Source organism: Cherax quadricarinatus, chromosome 9 (assembly GCF_038502225.1).
Source record: "Cherax quadricarinatus isolate ZL_2023a chromosome 9, ASM3850222v1, whole genome shotgun sequence".
Taxonomy (NCBI): Eukaryota; Metazoa; Arthropoda; class Malacostraca; order Decapoda; family Parastacidae; genus Cherax; species Cherax quadricarinatus.
The window spans coordinates 43,182,135-43,202,946 of NC_091300.1; the positions used below are offsets into that span (position 1 = coordinate 43,182,135).

A 20,812-nucleotide genomic window follows, 5' to 3' on the forward strand; every position below is an offset into this window, starting at 1 on the left:
AGGCGTACTAGTAGGTCAATAACCCTGGTGCGTAAGCCATATTAGTATGTCGGACATCCTGAAAGGATTAATAATGCACACACCAAGTGTTAAAGCCCATTCTATAATGACCAGGCATCTCAGGCCAATCATGCTCAGGGCTGATCAAGCATGCTGTTACTGCTGGCCTCACATAGTCCTGGGTGGTTGCTGTCTACCAACCTACTACCTCTAATAATATTATAAAACATTTGTATTTATAAAACTTATGTAAAACTTACTGAGTGCCATTTAGGCAGAGGTACAGCAAGGAGGCTATAGGCCTTCAGTGGAACAGAGTGGTTCTGCCACAGATCACCTAGATTGATTTCATCTGGTAGCTGTTTGTTGTTCTGGACAGCATCCTCATGAGTATGATGAAGTTGCACTAAGAGACGCCATATTCTGTAATGTAAAAATAAATGAAGATTTACAATTTCAGTAAAGATGCACAAGTAAAAAGAATTTTTAATTAAAATTATGTAGCGCTTTCCTTGAAATTGGACTGCTTAAAGCTTAAAAGATAACTTTTGGGCTGAATGTAGTAATCTTACAACAAATACATAATGTAATGTATATACAGTGGACCCTTGGTTATTGGCCGTTCCTGTTATCTGCCGACTCGGTGATCGGCCGTTTTTTTTGGCTCCCAGTTATCGGCCGTTTTGGACGTGTCTGTCCATCGGCTGGGGCCGCTTGCGCATCAGTTTGGCTGTGTCTCTCAGTGTGTGAGGAAGCTTCTGTTCATACATCCAAACATTTCGCTTATTTTCCATTTTTTTGTGGGTTTTTCGAAGAGCATCTGCAAAATAAGTAACCTGTGGTAAAGAAAGTGAGAAACACCATGGCATTTAAGCGTGAAGTGTAGCAGGCATGCAGGGAGTGTAGCAGGCATCCAGAGAGTGCAGCAGGCATGGAGGGAGTGTAGCAGACATGCAGGGAGTGTAGCAGGCAAGCAGAGAGCCTAACAGACATGCATGGAGTGTAGCAGGCATGCAGGGAGTGTAGCAGGCATGCAGGGAGTGTATCAGACATGCAAGAAGTGTAGCATGCATGCAGAAAGTTTAGAAAACATGCAGGAAGTGTATCAGGCATGCAGGGAGTGCAACAGGCATGCAAGGAATGTAACAAGCATGCAGAGAGTGTAGCAGGCATGCAGGAAGTGTAGCAGGCATCCAGAAAGTGCAGCAGGCATGCGGGGAGTGTAGCAGATATGGAGGGAGTGTAGGAGACATGTAGGCAGTGTAGCAGGCATTCAGGGAGTGAAGAAGGCATGCAGGGAGTGTAACAGGCATGCAGGAAGTGTAGCAGCCATGTAGCAGACATGCAGGGAGTGTAGCAGGCATGCAGGGAATGTAGCAGACATGCAGGGAGTGTAGCAGGCATGCAGGGAATGTAGCAGACATGCAGGGAGTGTAGCAGGCATGCACAGTGTAGCAGGCATGCAGGGAGCATAGCAGGCATGCAGAGAGCATAGCAGACATACAGGCAGCATAGCAGACATGCAGGAAGCATAGCAGACATGCAGGAAGTGCATCGGGCATGCAGGGAGTGCATCAGACATGCAGGAAGTGTAGCAAGCATGCAGAAAGTGTAGCAGACATGCAGAGAGTGTAGCAGGCATGCAGGAAGTGTAGCAAGCATGCAGAAAGTGTAGCAGACATGCAGGGAGTGTAGCAGACATGCAGGGAGTGTAGCAGGCATGCAGGGAGTGTAGCAGACATGCAGGGAGTGTAGCAGACATGCAGGGAGTCTAATAAGCATGCAGAGAGTGTAGCAGACATGCAGGGAGTGTAACAGGCATGTAGAGAGTGTAGCAGGAATGCAAGGAGTGTAACAGGCATGCAAGGAGTGTAACAAACAAGCAGGGAGTGTAGCAGGCATGCAGGGAGTGTAACAGGCATGGAGGGAGTGTAGCAGGCATGCAGGGAGTCTAGCAGGAATGCAGGAAGTGTAACAGGCATACAGGGAGTGTAGCAAGCATGCATGAAGTGTAACAGGTGTGCAGGGAGTGTAACAGGCATGCAGGGAGTGTAACAGGTGTGCAGGGAGTGTAACAGGCATGCAGTGAGTGTAACAGGTGTGCAGGGAGTGTAACAGGCATGCAGGGAGTGTAGCAGGCATGCAGGGAGTGTAACAGGCATGCAGGGAGTGTAACAGGTGTGCAGGGAGTGTAACAGGCATGCAGGGAGTGTAACAGGCATGCAGAGAGTGTAGCAGGAATGCAGGGAATGTAACAGGCATGCAAGGAGTGTAACAGGCATGCAGGGAGTGTAGAAGACATGCAAGAAGTGAATCAGGAATGCAGGGAGTGTAACAGGCATGCAGGGAGTGTAGCAAGCATGCAGGAAGTGTAGCAAGCATGCAGAAAGTGTAGCAGGAATGCAGGGGGTGAAGCAGGCATGCAGGGAGTGTAGAAGACATGCAAGAAGTGAATCAGGAATGCAGGGAGTGTAACAGGCATGCAGGGAGTGTAGCAAGCATGCAGGAAGTGTAGCAAGCATGCAGGAAGTGTAGCAGGAATGCAGGGGGTGTAGCAGGCATGCAGGGAGTGTAGAAGACATGCAAGAAGTGAATCAGGAATGCAGGGAGTGTAACAGGCATGCAGGAAGTGTAGCAGGAATGCAGGGGGTGTAGCAGGCATGCAGGGAGTGTAACAGGCATGCATGGAGTGTAGCAGGCATGCAGGGAGTGTAACAGGCATGCAGGGAGTGTAACGGGCATGCAGGGAGTGTAACAGGCATGCAGGGAGTGTAACAGGCATGCAGGGAGTGTAGCAGGCATAAAGGGAGTGTAGCAGACATGCAAGTGAAGCAGGCATGCAGGGATTGTAGAAGGCATGTAGGGAGTGTAACAGGCATGTAGGGAGTGTAACAGGCATGTAGGGAGTGTAACAGGCATGCAAGGAGTGTAACAGGCATGCAGGGAGTGTAGCAGACGTGCAGGGAATGTAACAGGCATGCAGGGAGTGTAAGAGACGTGCAGGGAGTGTAACAGGCATGCAGGGAGTGTAACAGGCATGCAAGGAGTGTAACAGGCATGCAGGGAGTGTAGCAGACGTGCAGGGAATGTAACAGGCATGCAGGGAGTGTAGACGTGCAGGGAGTGTAGCAGACATGCAGGGAGTGTAGCAGGCATGCAGGGAGTGTAGCAGACGTGCAGGGAGTGTAGCAGACATGCAGGGAATGTAGCAGGCATGCAGGGAGTGTAGGAGACGTGCAGGGAGTGTAGCAGACATGCAGGGAGTGTAGCAGACATGCAGGGAGTGTAGCAGGCATGCAGGGAGTGTAGCAGGCATACAGGGAGTGTAACAGACATGCAGGGAGTGTAACAGGCATGCAAGGATTGTAACAGGCATGCAAGGAGTGTAGCAGGCATGCAATGAGTGTAGGAGACGTGCAGAGAGTGTAGCAGTCATGCAGGGAGTGTAGCAGACATGCAAGGAGTGTACCAGGCATGCAGGGAGTGTAGCAGGCATGCAGGAAGTGTACCAGGCATGCAGGAAGTGTAACAGGCATGCAGGGAGTGTAACAGGCATGCAGGGAGTGTAGCAGGCATGCAGGGAGTGTAACAGGCATGCAAAGAGTATAACAGGCATGCAGGGAGTGTAGCAGGAATGCAGGGAGTGTAGCAGGAATGCAAGTAGTGTAGCAGGTATGCAGGGAGTGTAGCAGACATGCAGGGAGTGTAGCAGGCATGCAAGGAGTGTAGCAGACATGCAGGGAGTGTAACAGGCATACAAGGAGTGTAACAGGCATGCATGGAGTGTAGCAGGAATGCAGGGAGTGTAGCAGGAATGCAGGGAGTGTAGCAGACATGCAGGGAGTGCAGCAGACATGCAAGGAGTATAGCAGGCATGCATAGAGTTTAACAGGCATGCAGGGAGTGTAGAAGGTATGCAGGAAGTGTAACACGCAAGCAAGGAGAGTAACAGGCATTTAGGGAGTGTAGCAGACATGCAGGGAGTGTAGCAGATATGCAAGGAGTGTAGCAGATATGCAAGGAGTGTAGCAGATATGCAAGGAGTGTAACAAGCTAGCAGGGAGTGTAGCAGGCATGCAGGGAGCATAGAAGGCATGCAAGGAGTGTAGCAGATATGCAGGGAGTGTAACAGGCATGTAGGGAGTGTAACAGGCATCCAGGGAGTGTAGCAGACGTGCAGGGAATGTAACAGGCGTGCAAGGAGTGTAGCAGACATGCAGGGAATGTAACAGGCATGCAAGGAGTGTAGCAGGCATGCAGGGAGTGTAGGAGACGTGCAGGGAGTGTAGGAGACGTGCAGGGAGTGTAGCAGGCATGCAGGGAGTGTAGCAGGCATGCAGGGAGTGTAACAGGCATGCAAGGAGTGTAACTGGCATGCAAGGAGTGTAACAGGCATGAAAGGAGTGTAACAGGCATGCAAGGAGTGTAGGAGACGTGTAGAGAGTGTAGCAGACATGCAGGGAGTGTAGCAGACATGCAAGGAGTGTAGCAGGCATGCAGGGAGTGTAGCAGGCATGCAGGGAGTGTAGCAGGCATGCAGGGAGTGTAGCAGGCATGCAGGGAGTGTAACAGGCATGCAAGGAGTGTAACTGGCATGCAAGGAGTGTAACAGGCATGAAAGGAGTGTAACAGGCATGCAAGGAGTGTAGGAGACGTGTAGAGAGTGTAGCAGACATGCAGGGAGTGTAGCAGACATGCAAGGAGTGTAGCAGACATGCAGGGAATGTAACAGGCATGCAAGGAGTGTAGCAGGCATGCAGGGAGTGTAGGAGACGTGCAGGGAGTGTAGGAGACGTGCAGGGAGTGTAGCAGGCATGCAGGGAGTGTAGCAGGCATGCAGGGAGTGTAACAGGCATGCAAGGAGTGTAACTGGCATGCAAGGAGTGTAACAGGCATGAAAGGAGTGTAACAGGCATGCAAGGAGTGTAGGAGACGTGTAGAGAGTGTAGCAGACATGCAGGGAGTGTAGCAGACATGCAAGGAGTGTAGCAGGCATGCAGGGAGTGTACCAGGCATGCAGGGAGTGTAGCAGGCATGCAGGGAGTGTAGCAGGCATGCAGGGAGTGTAGCAGACATGCAAGGAGTGTAGCAGGCATGCAGGGAGTGTAGCAGGCATGCAGGAAGCTTAACAATCATGCAGGAAGTGTAACAGGCATGCAGGGAGTGTACCTGGCATACAGGGAGTGTAGCAGGCATGCAGGGTGTGCAGCAGGCATGCAGGGAGCATAGCAGGAATGCAGGGAGTGTAGCAGGAATGCAGGTAGTGTAGCAGGTATGCAGGGAGTGTAGCAGACATGCAGGGAGTGTAGCAGGCATGCAAGGAGTGTAGCAGACATGCAGGGAGTGTAACAGGCATGCAGGGAGTGTAGCAGGAATGCAGGGAGTGTAGCAGGAATGCAGGGAGTGTAGCAGGAATGCAGGGAGTGTAGCAGACATGCAAGGAGTGTAGCAGGCATGCATGGAGTTTAACAGGCATGCAGGGAGTGTAGAATACATTCCAGAAGCCATCATCAGTCTTCAATAAAGGTATATAATACTGATTTAATTGTTAAAAAATTATTTTTTTGTGAATATATTTGTCTGGAACAGATGAATTATATTTACACATACTCTTATGGGAAATATTATTTGGGTTTTTCTGCCATTTCAAGTTTAGGCCTAGCTTCTAGAATGGATTATGGCTGATAACTGAGGGTCCACTGTACTCTGTACCTTATCTTGCAAATTACAGCGGGCCTGCAGTAATCATGACTTCAATATTTGTGAATTATTTTTGTAGGCAATAATTTTAATAAGTGTCTTGCAAATTCTACTACTTTTCATGCATGAAAACCACTGTATTTTGTGTGTATAGTTTAACCCTTTCAGAGTTTCCGACGTACTAGTACGTCTTACACACCAGGGTTATTGATGTACATGTCCTCCATCACAAATCCGGCATCATTGGGACCTGTAGTGTGCCAGATTACTGAGTTTGCCAGATTGCAGAGTGGTTAGGTTAGAATACACTTAAAAAATTAACCAACTTGACTTACACAAAGTTCATTGAACATCGGCAAAAATCGAACATTTCCGCTACTTTGAGCTCAATTTCAAGGTACTTTTCATCATGAAAGCAATGAAAATCATGTCTATTTCTGTAATATATCTTCCATTCTATCAAATGAGACCAAAAAAATGAGAATACAACCATAAAAACCATACGAAAATATACTGCAAAGACGCGGCCAATGGCTGAGAAGTGAACTCCCTTACTTATCGTCCGTCTTTTTTATTTTTGTTGTACATTAAGAAGCATCTTTCCATCATACATTGCCCAAGTTTCAATGAGATAGCCCAACAAACAACTGGGGAAAAAAGAATATTTACCAAAAATCATGGCAAGATCAAGCCAGGTACTGGAAATACGTCACTTTGTCTGACTTTTTTGGGTTATCCTAGGTTCTCTATACATATGCTGCTATGTATGATAATCTATGTAACTATTTGTGTATAGTACCTGAATAAACTTACTTACTTCTAGTCTGTTGACTGAGTACAAGAAACCGCCCATTCACCTATTTCAACTAACCAATAAAGTGGTCAGAAATTGGCAATTTGGCCAATTTCACAGATGTCAATTTCAAAATAGGGTCCAGAATAGACTATGTAGACATTCCAGGCATTAAAATAACATTTTCTCTGTTCATTAGTCATGGCTCCAGGCCCCTCTTATATTACTCTTGCTTACCATTTGGAATTTTTATTCACATAAAAAAATAGAAGATTTACTGTTATGCAGACTGCTGCATTATTGTAATAATTGTATAAATAATGTCAACCCATTCTTGACTGCGCATTGGAATTTGGACCGGAAGGCGGACAGGTGTTGGACGGTGACATCATTTGCTTACCCGACCGAGCATTGCAAAAGAATAGAACTTTTCTGCAACTGTGAGTGCAATTTCAAGGTACTTTTCATCATGTAAGCAATCAAAATCATATCTATTTCTGTAATATATCTTCCATTCTATCAAATGAGACCGAAAAAATGAGAATATAACCATAAAAACCATACAAAAATATACCGCTAAGCGGCCGCTAATGGCTGAGAAGTGAACTCCGATATTTATGGTCTGATTTCTTTCATTTTTGGTGTACATTAAGAAGTATCTTTCCATTATACACTGCCCAAGTTTCAATAAGATAACCCAACAAACAAATGAGAGAATAACAATAAGAATAATAATAATTTACTTCATGTGCATGTACATGAGATACAGACATAGCTGACATCAGTGACATACTACTATATACAAAGCCACTTGTTATGCTGAGGATTTCAAGCAAATTAGGTCAGTGTCTCAGAATAACACCCACACCATTTGACTAACACCCAGGTACCCATTTACTGATGGGTAAACATAGACAACAGGTGTAAAGAAATGCCCAGTGTTTCTACCCTGGCTGGGAATCGAATATTTATCAAAAATCATATATGGCTAACCCAAGCCAGGTACTACAAATAAGCCATGTTTTCTGACTTTTTTGGGGTTATTCTAGGTTCTCTACACATATGCTGCTATGTGTGGTAATCTATGTAGAGAAAATAGCCGTTTTGTTTCAGGTTTATGGTGCAGTACGAGTGTATATTACAGTTAGCCCTGTGCTACACTCCGTCTTCTCTAATATAAGCCCCAAGACAGGGATAGGAGAATGGTACCCATTCTTTCATATGTAGGTCTACCAGCTTTCTACCACTAGATTTGAGGGTGCTTGAATTTAGGCGTACTAGTACATCAAAAACTCTGGGTTGTAAGCCGTACTAGTACGGCCGAAACCCTCAAAGGGTTAATGGACAATGTACTGTGTAGGTGCTTTACACAACGAAAAGAATTTCTATTATTTATTGGAACCATGGCTAGGGTTAAAAGTAAGCAGGTTATAACAATAAATGGAGAAAAAGAAATTGGAATGACTTATGCAGCAAGTAGCGCCACCAAACAGTACCAGCAGGTTGGTTTGGCGACCCTGGAAATTTGAAATTATGCTAGCTGAAATTAGTGCCGAATAACTGAAGGAACCGAATAACTGATTGCCGGATTTGTGATGGCGGACCTGTACTAGCGCCTTCAAATCAAGTGAGAGAAAGCTGGTAGGCCTACATATGAAAGAATGGGTCTATATGGTCAGTGTGCACAGTATAAAAAAAAAAATCCTGCAGCACACAGTGCATAATGAGAAAAAAAAAATTGACCGTGTTTTTGGTTTAACCCTTTCAGGGTCGGCAGGTCCTTCCCTAAACTTGTTCTCAGGGTTGGAAATTTTTCGGAAAAAAAAAAAAAAAAAAAAAAAAAAAATTCTTATGAAATGATGGAAAATCTTTTCTCGGTCATAATGACACCAAAACTATATAATTTATTGGAAAACTTAAGGAATTATGCTCTCACGAAGTTAGCAGTCTCGACGATGTTTACACATTGGTGATTTCACCTAATCTGAGCCGTATTTCCGGCCAATTCCAATGTACCAGTCAACAAAAATCGTAACTATTTTGCTTGAACTCCATTTTTGCTATCGAATGAGTACAAAAAAACCACCCATTTACCAATTTCAACTATCCAATAAAGTGGTCAGAAATTGGCAATTTTGCCAATTTCACACAAATTTCAAAACATGCCAATTTCCAAAAAGGGTCCAGAATAAACAAGACAGACATTCCTGGCACTAAAATAACATTTTTTCTGTTCATCAGACACGTCCCCAGGCCTCTCTTACATTTATTTCGCTTTCCACCTTGAATTTTTATTCTCACATAAAATAGAAGATTTACTGTTATGCAGACTACCACATTAGTGTAGAAATTGCATAAACAATACCAGCGTGCTTGTGAAAGAATATTAGACTCACCAGTTGACGTGTATTGGACGCATGGCATGATTTGTTTACTTTTGAACTTTGGCAAATATCGAACATTTCTGCTACTTTGAGCTCAATTTCAAGGTGCTTTTCATTGTGAAACCAATCAAAATCATCACAATTTCTGTAATATGTCTTCCATTCTATAAAATGAGACCAGGCAAACTAGAATACAACCATAAATAGCATACGAAAATACACTGCAAAGTCGCTGTTTTAAACCAAAAGCACGGTCGGAGTCTTTTTTTCTCGTTATGCACTGTGTGCTGCAGGATTTTTTTATACCATGCACACTGACCACATAGACCCATTCTTTCATATGTAGGCCTAACAGCTTTCTCTTGCTAGATTTAAAGGCGCTAGAATTTATGTGTACTAGTACTGCACCAACCCGGGCATGCAAGCTGTACAAGTACAGAACCAACCCTGAAAAGGTTAAAATGGCAACTTTGCACTGTATTTTCGTATGGTATTTATGGTTGTATTCTAGTTTTCCTAGTTTCATTTTATTGAATGGAAGACATTACAGAAATTGAGATGATTTTTATTGGTTTCACAATGAAAAGTAACTTGAAATTGAGCTCAAAGTAGCAGAAATGTTCGATTTTTGCCAAAGTTCAAAAGTAAACAAATCATGCCATGCGTTCAATACATGTCAACTGGTGAGTCTAATATTCTTTCACAAGCGCACTGATATTATTTATACCATTTCTACACTAATGCAGTAGTCTGCATAACAGTAAATCTTCTAATTTTTTTGTGAGAACAAAAATCCAAAGTGGAAAGCAAAAGAAATGTAAGAAGGGCCTGGGGACGTGACTAATGAACAGAGAAAATGTTATTTTAGTGACAGGAATGTCTGTTTATTCTGGACAATATTTGGAAATTGGCACCTTTTGAAATTTGTGTGAAATTGGCAAAATTGCCAATTTCTGACCACTTTATTGAATAGTTGATATCAGTAAATGGGTAGTTTCTTGTACTCATTCGATAGCAAAAATGGAGTTCTAGCGAATTAGTTATGATTTTTGTCGACTAGTACACTGGAATTGGCCGAAAATAGGGCTCAAATTGGGCAAAATTACCGATGCATAAACATCGTCAAGACCGCTAACTTCGTGAGAACATAATTCCCTAAGTTTTCTATCAAATTTTATACGTTTGGTGTCACTATGATCGGGAAAAGATTCTCTTATCATTTCATAAGAAAAAATAATTTTTTTTTTTTCGAAAATTTTTTGACCATGAGAGGGCCTCTCAACTCTGAAAGGGTTAATGAGCCTTTAGGAATACCAAACCCAAGTAAATACTACTGTTTACCATTTTATGGAATTTCCATTTTGTTAAAAAGTTTGCCATAATGGACTATCCTTGTAACTGGATGGTCTCAGTGCATTTCTACACTAATCTGATTGTAAACAACTGACCTGGGGAGGCTGCAGTGTAATAAATTGTGTTTAGGTTTCAATGAACCACTAGGAATCATACAACCAACATTATTATATCAGTGTTAGGAGCCTCAACACTGATATAATAATCTTGCTCATCTGCGTAAGTGGAAAACTAAGACTGAAGAGGCTAGGAAGTCTTGACAACTGGGATGCATATGCAGAGGATTTCTTATTACAGATCCTGAGCAAAACCCCACACCACTTTGTAGGAGTACAGCCAATTACTGGCTGACCTCCCTGCAGAGAAAAAAAATACTGTACAATGCTAACATAACCAAAAATGCAAATCCATGCAGATGCAGAAGAGCATATGTCCTTAGAAATCACAAGGAGATTCTAGGGTACAAAAACACACTTGTGACAATGCAACAATGTCTGGGCTGAGAGATAATTATAGTTAGACTGACTTTCCTGAATGGTCACATAATCAATGACATGCACCAATATAAATACTACAGCAGAACCTTGGCTTAGGAATGTCCCACCATGCGAAGTTTTCAGGATATGAACAGTTGCTCGGTCGATTTTTTGCTTCTGGATACGAACGAAATTTCAGGATGTGAGCTTCCCCCTCAAGGAAGGTTCCTTGGTGAGGGGACCTTGATCTAGGGAACTAGATCTGTGCTCCAATTCCCTAAATTAATAATACATAATAATTATTATTATTATAATAATATATACATACAGTGGAACCTCGGCTTACAAATTTAATCCGTTCCATGACCTCGTTCGTATGCCGAGTCAATTTTCCTCATTTAAATAAACTGAAATGGCATTAATCCGTTCCAGCGAAATTTAAGTTGGATAAATTTAGATTTAGAAAGGACATAGGTAAGTTAAGTACACCTACCATCTGACTTACGACCGAGTTCGGTTCCAAGAAACGGGTCGTAAGTCGAAATGGTCGTAAGTCGAACTTTACTACTGAATATCAACCAAACATTTTTGTAATGACTTTATTTTATTGCTTTATTTTGGTATTTCATGTTTTACTTTACTTTTTATGCTGTTAGTACTGTATTTTATACTGTATGGTTTAGGATAAACACTGTGTACAACACAAATAGTTGTTTATTTCCCAGAAATTTGGCATAAAAAACACGGTCGTAAGTCGAGTGGTCGTAAGTCGAGCAGGTCGTAAGTCGGATGGTAGGTGTACTGGTTTTCTAACAGAGTTGTGGATGCATGGAACAATTCACTTATCTAGGTCTGGGGTGGGGGCACTGGCAACTGCAGTGGAGGGAGATGTTAGGACTGTAAAGTAGGAATAGTTAGTGGTATGGGTTTTGGCGGGAAAACAGTTAAGTCCCAGTGTAGTAATATTACGAGTTCTAGGGGAACTAGTAATAGGCAGAATGAGGTGGATATTGGAAAGCCAGTGGCATTAGGTGACAAGGACAGTAATAGGTTTAGTGGCAAAACAGAAATGAGCAGGAAGGGTAAAGTAAAGAAAAAGGATGGTCTTTAAATATACATTATGCTAATACCCCTAGTGCTAGGAATAAGATGGACGAGTTGAGATTAGTTGCTAGTGCAGGTAACATTGATGTATTTGCCATAACCGAGATGTGATTTAATTCAAAATGTCAGGACATGCCTGCAGAATGTCACATTCAGGGTTTTAACCCTTAAATGGTCCAAACGTATATATACGTTTTTTCAACATCTGAAAGTATATAAAAAAAATGTAGATCTTCTTTTTTGTTTTACATTTGAAAACGTGTAAAAAAAACTTTTATCTACATTTTTTTTGTTATATTTGAAAATATGTAAACAAAAGTAGATCTACTTTTGTAGCACTATGAATTTGAACGTCGATCTGTTTGGACCGTTTAAGGGTTAAATTGTTCCAAGTAGATAGAAGTATCGGGAAAGGGTGTGGGGTGGCACTGTATGTCCGAGATCGCTTGAACTGTTGCATAAAAACGGGTATTAAGTCTGAAGTAACACGTACAGAGTCTGTTTGGATAGAATTTTCAGAGGGGCATGAAAAATTGATTTTAGGTGTGATATACTGTCCCCCAAACTTAGATAGGGATCAAGGGAGACTACTATGGGAGGAAATTGTTAAGGCCACAATGCACGATAACATAGTAATTCTATGAGACTAACTTTAGTCATATTGATTGGAATTTCTTGAATGGAAATTTAAATAAAACGACTTCTTAGAAGTAGTTCAGGATTGTTTTTTGAAGCACTTTGTGACAGAGCCTACAAGGAGAAATAACCTGCTTGACTTGGTTTTGGCAAACAAGGAAACCCTTGTTAATAATTTAGAAGTTACAGAGGAACTCAGCACAAGCAATCACAAATCAATTACCTTTAGCATTGAATGGAAGTACAATAGTAGGGATAATTCAGCAATAGTCCCAGATTTTCACTTAGCAGATTACGCCTGACCACACAAAAATATTAGTTTTCTCTTGCGACGAGGTACAACTGAATGTGACTAAGACGTGCCCAAACCAGAGGTAGAAGGCTAATTGATCAAAGCCATAGAATTCTTCATTCCCACTTCCATCAGAGTCAGAACTATCAGTTACGAAGAGGAGAGTCCCAATTCGCCTCAGAGTGAGAGCTGCCTTGTGGCGAGGTATAGTGAACAAAGGCTACCGAGGCAGTGTGTCCATAATGCCATGCGGACGCCTAGAATTTTTGTTTATGGCACACACACACACCATGCAGACCCGTTCTGTCAGATGTAGGCCTACCAGCCTTCTCGCACTAAATTTAACGCCGCTAGAATTTTGGCATAGATCTATGGTTTGGACCCTCAACGTATAGCCGTAGATCGACGGCACGGACCCTGAAAGGGCCAAATTTCAAAGTGTGTACCAGGGTCCAAGAATTTTCAAAAAATAATTTTGTTATTTTTTCTTATGAAATGGTAGAGAATCTTTTTCTGAAGGTAATAAAACAAAAACTACAAAATTTGATGGAAAACTGACGAAATTATGCTCTCGCGAATTTTGATGTGTCGGCGATATTTACGCATCGGCGATTTTGCCGACTTTGACTCCCATTTTAGGCCAATGACAGTATTCCAGTCAACCAAATTCTTAGCTATTTCACTAGTATTACTTCTATTCTATCGATTGAGCACAAGAAATCGCCAAGTCAACTGTTTCAACAACAAAATAAAGTGATTGGAAATTGGTAATTTGGCCAATTTAACGCAAAGTTCAAAATAGTGTCCAGAATAAACAATGCAAGCATTCCTGGCACTAATTTAACATTTCCTCTGTTCATTAGTTATGTTTTCAGGCTTTACAAATGAATTCCATTTTGATTTTTTATTCACATAATGAATTTTTATTCAAACCAAAAAATAGAAGATTTACTGTTATGCAATACTGTAATATTTGTATAAATAATATCACCACATTTGTGAATGTTTATTAGACCCACTAGCTGTCATGTATTAGACTTGTGAGGTCATTTGTTTACTCTTGAACATTGGCAAAAATTTAACATTTCTGCTACTTAGAGCTCAGTTTCAAGCCATTTCCATTACTAAAACCAATCAAAATCATCTCTATTTCTGTAGTATATCTTCCATTCTATCAAATGAGACCAAGAAATTGCAAATACAACTATAAAAGACATACGAAAAAACATGGCAAAGCCGATGTTTTAATCGAAAATTACGGCCTCAGTTTTTTTTCTCTGATTATGCACTGTGTGCTGCAGAATTTTTGTTTTATGTAGTGCACACATACCACATATATGTATTCTCTCATATCTAGGCCCAAATTTACTGCTCACAGCTTATCAGAGTGAGCTGAGCTCATGGCATAGATCTACGGTTTGGACCCTGAACATAAAGGCCTAGATCTACGGCACGGACCCTGAAAGGGTTAAGGGACTTCAATCTTTCTTCATATGGAAGATTTCTAATGCTAAGTATTAACTTCGTCATTCGTCGCTTAACCCTTTCAGGGTTGACAGATATTTTTTTTTTTTTATAAATATTATAGGCTAAACAAAAATTTTTTACCATCAATACTTACCGAGATATGGAGGCGTGAAGTTGACAGAAAATGACAGGCATACGGCAACATCACTGACTGCTGGTCACCCGATTTTAGTTTACAGTGGAACCTCTACTTACGAGTTTAATCCATTCCATGACCTTGCTCGCAACTGGATTTGCTTGTTTGCAGAGTTAATTTTCCTTATTTAAATTAATTGAAATGGAATTAATTCATTCCAGTGGAATTCCAGGCACGAGAAAATACTTTAATGATTTCCCTAATATCAACTCTACAGCTTATTTATCACAATACATGTAATATGACATAATAAATAATATTAATAACATAGAAACATGATATATACACTAGAATGAATAAAATACAAGTCATTAGGTATGTGGCTAGTGGTGGTAACCGCGCCATTGTTGTCGGGGTTTGTAGGGTCACCACAGCGGCCATTCCTGCTCCTGACTACATGTGTAGAGAACCTAGGATAACCCAAAAAAGTCAGACAGAGTGACTTATAAGTGCTACACTCTTAATGCTATACTTAATTGCTACACTCTTAATGCTATACTTAATTGCTACACTCTTAATGCTACACTTTGCCACTGCTGCTTCATGTTGTCTGCCACTGCTACCTCATGATGTCTGCCACTGCTCCTTCATGTTGTCTGCCACTGCTACCTCATGATATCTGCCACTGCTGCTTCATGTTGTCTGCCAGTGCTACCACATGATGTCTGCCACTGCTGCTTCATGTTGTCTGCCACTGCTGCTTCATGTTGTCTGCCACTGCTACCACATGATGTCTGCCACTGCTGCTTCATGTTGTCTGCCACTGCTGCTTCATGTTGTCTGTCACTGGTACCTCATGTTGTCTGTCACTGCTGCTTCATGTTGTCTGCCACTGCTACCTCATGTTGTCTGCCACTACTGCTTCATGCTGTCTGCCACTGCTGCTTCATGTTGTCTGCCACTGTTGCTTCATGTTGTCTGTCACTGCTGCTTCATGTTGTCTGCCACTGCTACCTCATGATGTCTGCCACTGCTGCTTCATATTGTCTGCCACTGCTACCTCATGATGTCTGCCACTGCTACCTCATGATGTCTGCCACTGCTACCTCATGATATCTGCCACTGCTGCTTCATGTTGTCTGCCACTGCTACCACATGATGTCTGCCACTGCTGCTTCATGTTGTCTGCCACTGCTGCTTCATGTTGTCTGTCACTGGTACCTCATGTTGTCTGTCACTGCTGCTTCATGTTGTCTGCCACTGCTACCTCATGTTGTCTGCCACTACTGCTTCATGCTGTCTGCCACTGCTGCTTCATGTTGTCTGCCACTGCTGCTTCATGTTGTCTGTCACTGCTGCTTCATGTTGTCTGCCACTGCTACCTCATGATGTCTGCCACTGCTGCTTCATATTGTCTGCCACTGCTACCTCATGATGTCTGCCACTGCTACCTCATGATGTCTGCCACTGCTACCTCATGATGTCTGCCACTGCTGCTTCATGTTGTCTGTCACTGCTACCTCATGTTGTCTGCCACTGCTGCTTCATGTTGTCTGCCACTGCTACCTCATGTTGTCTGCCACTGCTGCTTCATGTTGTCTGTCACTGCTGCTTCATGTTGTCTGTCACTGTTGCTTCATGTTGTCTGCCACTGCTGCTTCATGTTGTCTGCCACTGCTGCTTCATGTTGTCTGCCACTGCTACCTCATGATGTCTGCCACTGCTGCTTCATGTTGTCTGACACTGCTGCTTCATGTTGTCTGTCACTGCTGCTTCATGTTGTCTGACACTGCTGCTTCATGTTGTCTGCCACTGCTACCTCATGATGTCTGCCACTGCTGCATCATATTGTCTGCCACTGCTACCTCATGATGTCTGTCACTGCTGCATCATATTGTCTGCCACTGCTACCTCATGATGTCTGCCACTGCTGCTTCATGTTGTCTGCCACTGCTGCTTCATGTTGTCTGCCACTGCTACCTCATGAAGTCTGCCACTGCTGCTTCATGTTGTCTGTCACTGCTGCTTCATGTTGTCTGCCACTGCTACCTCATGATGTCTGCCACTGCTGCTTCATGTCTGCCACTGCTGCTTCATGTTGTCTGCCACTGCTACCTCATGATGTCTGCCACTGCTGCTTCATGTTGTCTGCCACTGCTGCTTCATGTTGTCTGCCACTGCTACCTCATGTTGTCTGCCACTGCTGCTTCATGTTGTCTGCCACTGCTGCTTCATGTTGTCTGTCACTGCTGCTTCATATTGTCTGCCACTGCTACCTCATGTTGTCTGCCACTGCTACCTCATGTTGTCTGCCACTGCTGCTTCATGTTGTCTGCCACTGCTGCTTCATGTTGTCTGCCACTGCTGCTTCATGTTGTCTGCCACTGCTACCTCATGATGTCTGCCACTGCTGCTTCATGTTGTCTGACACTGCTGCTTCATGTTGTCTGTCACTGCTGCTTCATGTTGTCTGACACTGCTGCTTCATGTTGTCTGCCACTGCTACCTCATGATGTCTGCCACTGCTGCATCATATTGTCTGCCACTGCTACCTCATGATGTCTGTCACTGCTGCATCATATTGTCTGCCACTGCTACCTCATGATGTCTGCCACTGCTGCTTCATGTTGTCTGCCACTGCTGCTTCATGTTGTCTGCCACTGCTGCTTCATGTTGTCTGCCACTGCTACCTCATGAAGTCTGCCACTGCTGCTTCATGTTGTCTGTCACTGCTGCTTCATGTTGTCTGCCACTGCTACCTCATGATGTCTGCCACTGCTGCTTCATGTCTGCCACTGCTGCTTCATGTTGTCTGTCACTGCTACCTCATGATGTCTGCCACTGCTGCTTCATGTTGCCTGCCACTGCTACCTCATGATGTCTGCCACTGCTGCTTCATGTTGTCTGTCACTGCTGCTTCATGTTGTCTGCCACTGCTACCTCATGTTGTCTGCCACTGCTGCTTCATGTTGTCTGTCACTGCTGCTTCATGTTGTCTGTCACTGCTACCTCATGTTGTCTGTCACTGCTGCTTCATGTTGTCTGCCACGCTGCTTCATGTTGTCTGCCACTGCTGCTTCATGTTGTCTGCCACTGCTGCTTCATGTTGCCTGCCACTGCTGCTTCATGTTGTCTGTCACTGCTGCTTCATGTTGTCTGCCATTGCTACCTCATGTTGTCTGCCACTGCTGCTTCATGTTGTCTGTCACTGCTGCTTCATGTTGTCTGCCACTGCTACCTCATGTTGTCTGCCACTGCTACCTCATGTTGTCTGCCACTGCTACCTCATGTTGTCTGCCACTGCTACCTCATGTTGTCTGTCACTGCTGCTTCATGTTGTCTGTCACTGCTGCTTCATGTTGTCTGCCACTGCTACCTCATGTTGTCTGTCACTGCTGCTTCATGTTGTCTGTCACTGCTGCTTCATGTTGTCTGCCACTGCTACCTCATGTTGTCTGTCACTGCTGCTTCATGTTGTCTGCCACTGCTACCTCATGTTGTCTGCCACTGCTGCTTCATGTTGTCTGCCACTGCTACCTCATAATGTCTGCCACTGCTGCTTCATGTTGTCTGCCACTGCTACCCCATGATGTCTGTCACTGTTGCTTCATGTTGTCTGTCACTGCTGCTTCATGTTGTCTGCCACTGCTACCTCATAATGTCTGCCACTGCTGCTTCATGTTGTCTGCCACTGCTACCTCATGATGTCTACCACTGATGTCCCCAAAAACCGAACATTTCTGCTATTTTGAGCTCACTTTCAAGGTACTTTTCATCGTGAAACCAATTAAAATCATATTTATTTTTGTAGTATATCTTCCATTCTATCATATGAGACCAAATAAAACAAGAATACAACCATAAAAGCCATACAAAAATATACCGCTAAGGGGAGGCTAATGGCTGAGAAGTGAACTCCGTTATTTATGGTCTGATTTCTTTCATTTTTGGTGTATGTTAAGAAGCATCTTTTCATCATACATTGCCCAAGTTTCAATAAGATAGTCCAACAAGCAACTGAGATCCAATTTCCTAGATCAAGAGCAAGAGCCCCTCACCAGTGACAATTAACCTCCCTTGAGGCCCGCTCGCATCTGGAAATTTTGTTCGTGTCTGGAAGCAAACAATCGACCAAGCAGCTGCTCGTATCCGGAAAAACTCACACCTGGATGCACTTGTAAGTAGAGGTTCCACTGTATTTAGTTTTTTTGGCATTATTTTCAATTATTTTTTTTCTTCAAATAACTTTTATGGCCTGTGAGACCAATATGAGCACTCTTTTGTAAGTTTTTCTCATTATTTACTACACAATAACTCCACAAACACTGTTGTCATTATATTGTTTATAAAAGCTTACACACACAAACGATATAAAATGTTTATTACTATTTTTCTATACGTATTTTATATACACATATACAATGGAAGGAAGGCGGGGTAGGGGTCGGCCTAGGAAAGGTTGGAGAGAGGGGGTAAAGGAGGTTTTGTGTGCGAGGGGCTTGGACTTCCAGCAGGTATGCATGAGCGTGTTTGATAGGAGTGAATGGAGACAAATGGTTTTTAATACTTGACGTGCTGTTGGAGTGTGAGCAAAGTAACATTTATGAAGGGGTTCAGGGAAACCGGCAGGCCGGACTTGAGTCCTGGAGATGGGAAATACAGTGCCTGCACTCTGAAGGAGGGGTGTTAATGTTGCAGTTTAAAAACTGTAGTGTAAAGCACCCTTCTGGCAAGACAGTGATGGAGTGAATGATGGTGAAACTTTTTCTTTTTCGGGCCACCCTGCCTTGGTGGGAATCGGCAAGTGTGATAATAAAAAAAAAAAAAAAAAAAAAAAAATACAATCATAGTAGGCTGATAGACAGCAACCGCCCAGGGAGGTACTACCATCCTGCCAAGTGAGTGTAAAACGGAAACCTGTAATTGTTTAACATGATGGTAGGATTGCTGGTGTCTTTTTTTCTGTCTCACAAACATGCAAGATTTCAGGTATGTCTTGCTACTACTACTTACACTTAGGTCACACTACACATACATGTACATGTTTATTTATACACACTCATCTGAGTTTTCTTTGATTTTATCTTAATAGTTCTGGGTCTTATTACTTTTCCTTTTATATCCATGGGGAAGTGGAATTAGAATCTTTCCTCCGTAAGCCATGCGTGTTGTAAAAGTCAACTAAAATACCGGGAACAATGGGCTAGTAACCCCTTTTCCTGTAATAATTACTAAAAAGAATAAGAAGAAAACTGTCAAAATGGGAAGTCTGAATGTGCATGGATGTTGTGCAAATGATAAGAAAGAGATGATTGTGGATGTTATGAATGAGAAGAAACTGGATGTCCTGGCTTTAAGTGAAACAAAGCTGAAGGGGGTAGGAGAGTTTCAGTGGAGAGGAATAAATGGGATTAGGTCAGGGGTTTCAAATAGAGTTAGAGCTAAAGAAGGAGTAAGAATAATGTTGAAGGGTAAGCTATGGCAGGAAAAGAGGGACTATAAATGTATTAATTCAAGGATTATGTAGAGTAAAATAAAGGTTGGATGTGAAAAGTGGGTTATAGTAAGCATATATGCACCTGGAGAAGAGACAAGTGTAGAAGATTTTTATATAATTATAATTATAATCATGGGGAGCGCTAAACCCGTAGGATTATACAGCGCATGTGGGGGGATGGAAGGTATTCAGGTTCAATTCAGGGAACCGGAGCACAGATCCAATTCCCTAGATCAAGAGCCCCTCACCTACGTCAAGGAACCTCCCTTGAGGGGGAAGTGTAGAAGAGAGAGAGAGATTTTGAGAAATGTTGAGTGAATGCGTGGGGAGTTTTGAACCAAGTGTGAGAGTAATGGTGGTTGGGGATTTCAATGCTAAAGTGGGCAAAAATGTTGAGGAGGGAGTAGTAGGTAAATTTGGGGTGCCAGGGGTAAACGAAAATGGGGAGCCTTTAATTGAGCTATGTGTAGAAAGAGGTTTAGTAATAATACATATTTTATGAAGAAGAGGATAAATAAAAATACAAGGTAGTAGGTTGATAGACAACAACCACCCAGGGAAGTACTACCGTCCTGCCAGATGACTGTGAAACAGAAACCTGTAACTGTTTTGCATGATGGTAGGATTGCTGGTTTCTTTTTCTGTCTCATAAACACGCTAGATAACAGGGATATCTTGCTACTCCTACTTACACTTTGGTCACACTTCACAGACACACACATGCATATATATATATATACATACATCTAGGTTTTTCTCCTTTTTCTAAATAGCTCTTGTTCTTTATTTCTTCTATTGTCCATGGGGAAGTGGAAAAGAATCTTTCCTCCGTAAGCCATGCGTGTCGTATGAGGCGACTAAAATGCCGGAAGCAATGGGCTAGTAACCCCTTCTCCTGTAGACATTTACTAAAAAAGAGAAGAAGAAAAACTATAAAACTGGGATGCTTAAATGTGCATGGATGTAGTGCGGAT

The 20,812-nt window shown here is 42.9% G+C and overlaps 1 protein-coding gene across 1 annotated transcript in view; it reads right to left on the reverse strand.

Annotated features, from left to right (window-relative positions):
• Positions 1-20,812, reverse strand: part of LOC128685938 (uncharacterized) — a gene marked incomplete at its 5' end in the record, with an annotated part of 637,739 nt that overhangs the window by 123,079 nt on the left and 493,848 nt on the right. Inside the window, 1 exon segment of the mRNA XM_070083119.1 lies at positions 261-423. Within this exon segment, the coding sequence (XP_069939220.1) occupies positions 261-423 (163 nt within the window).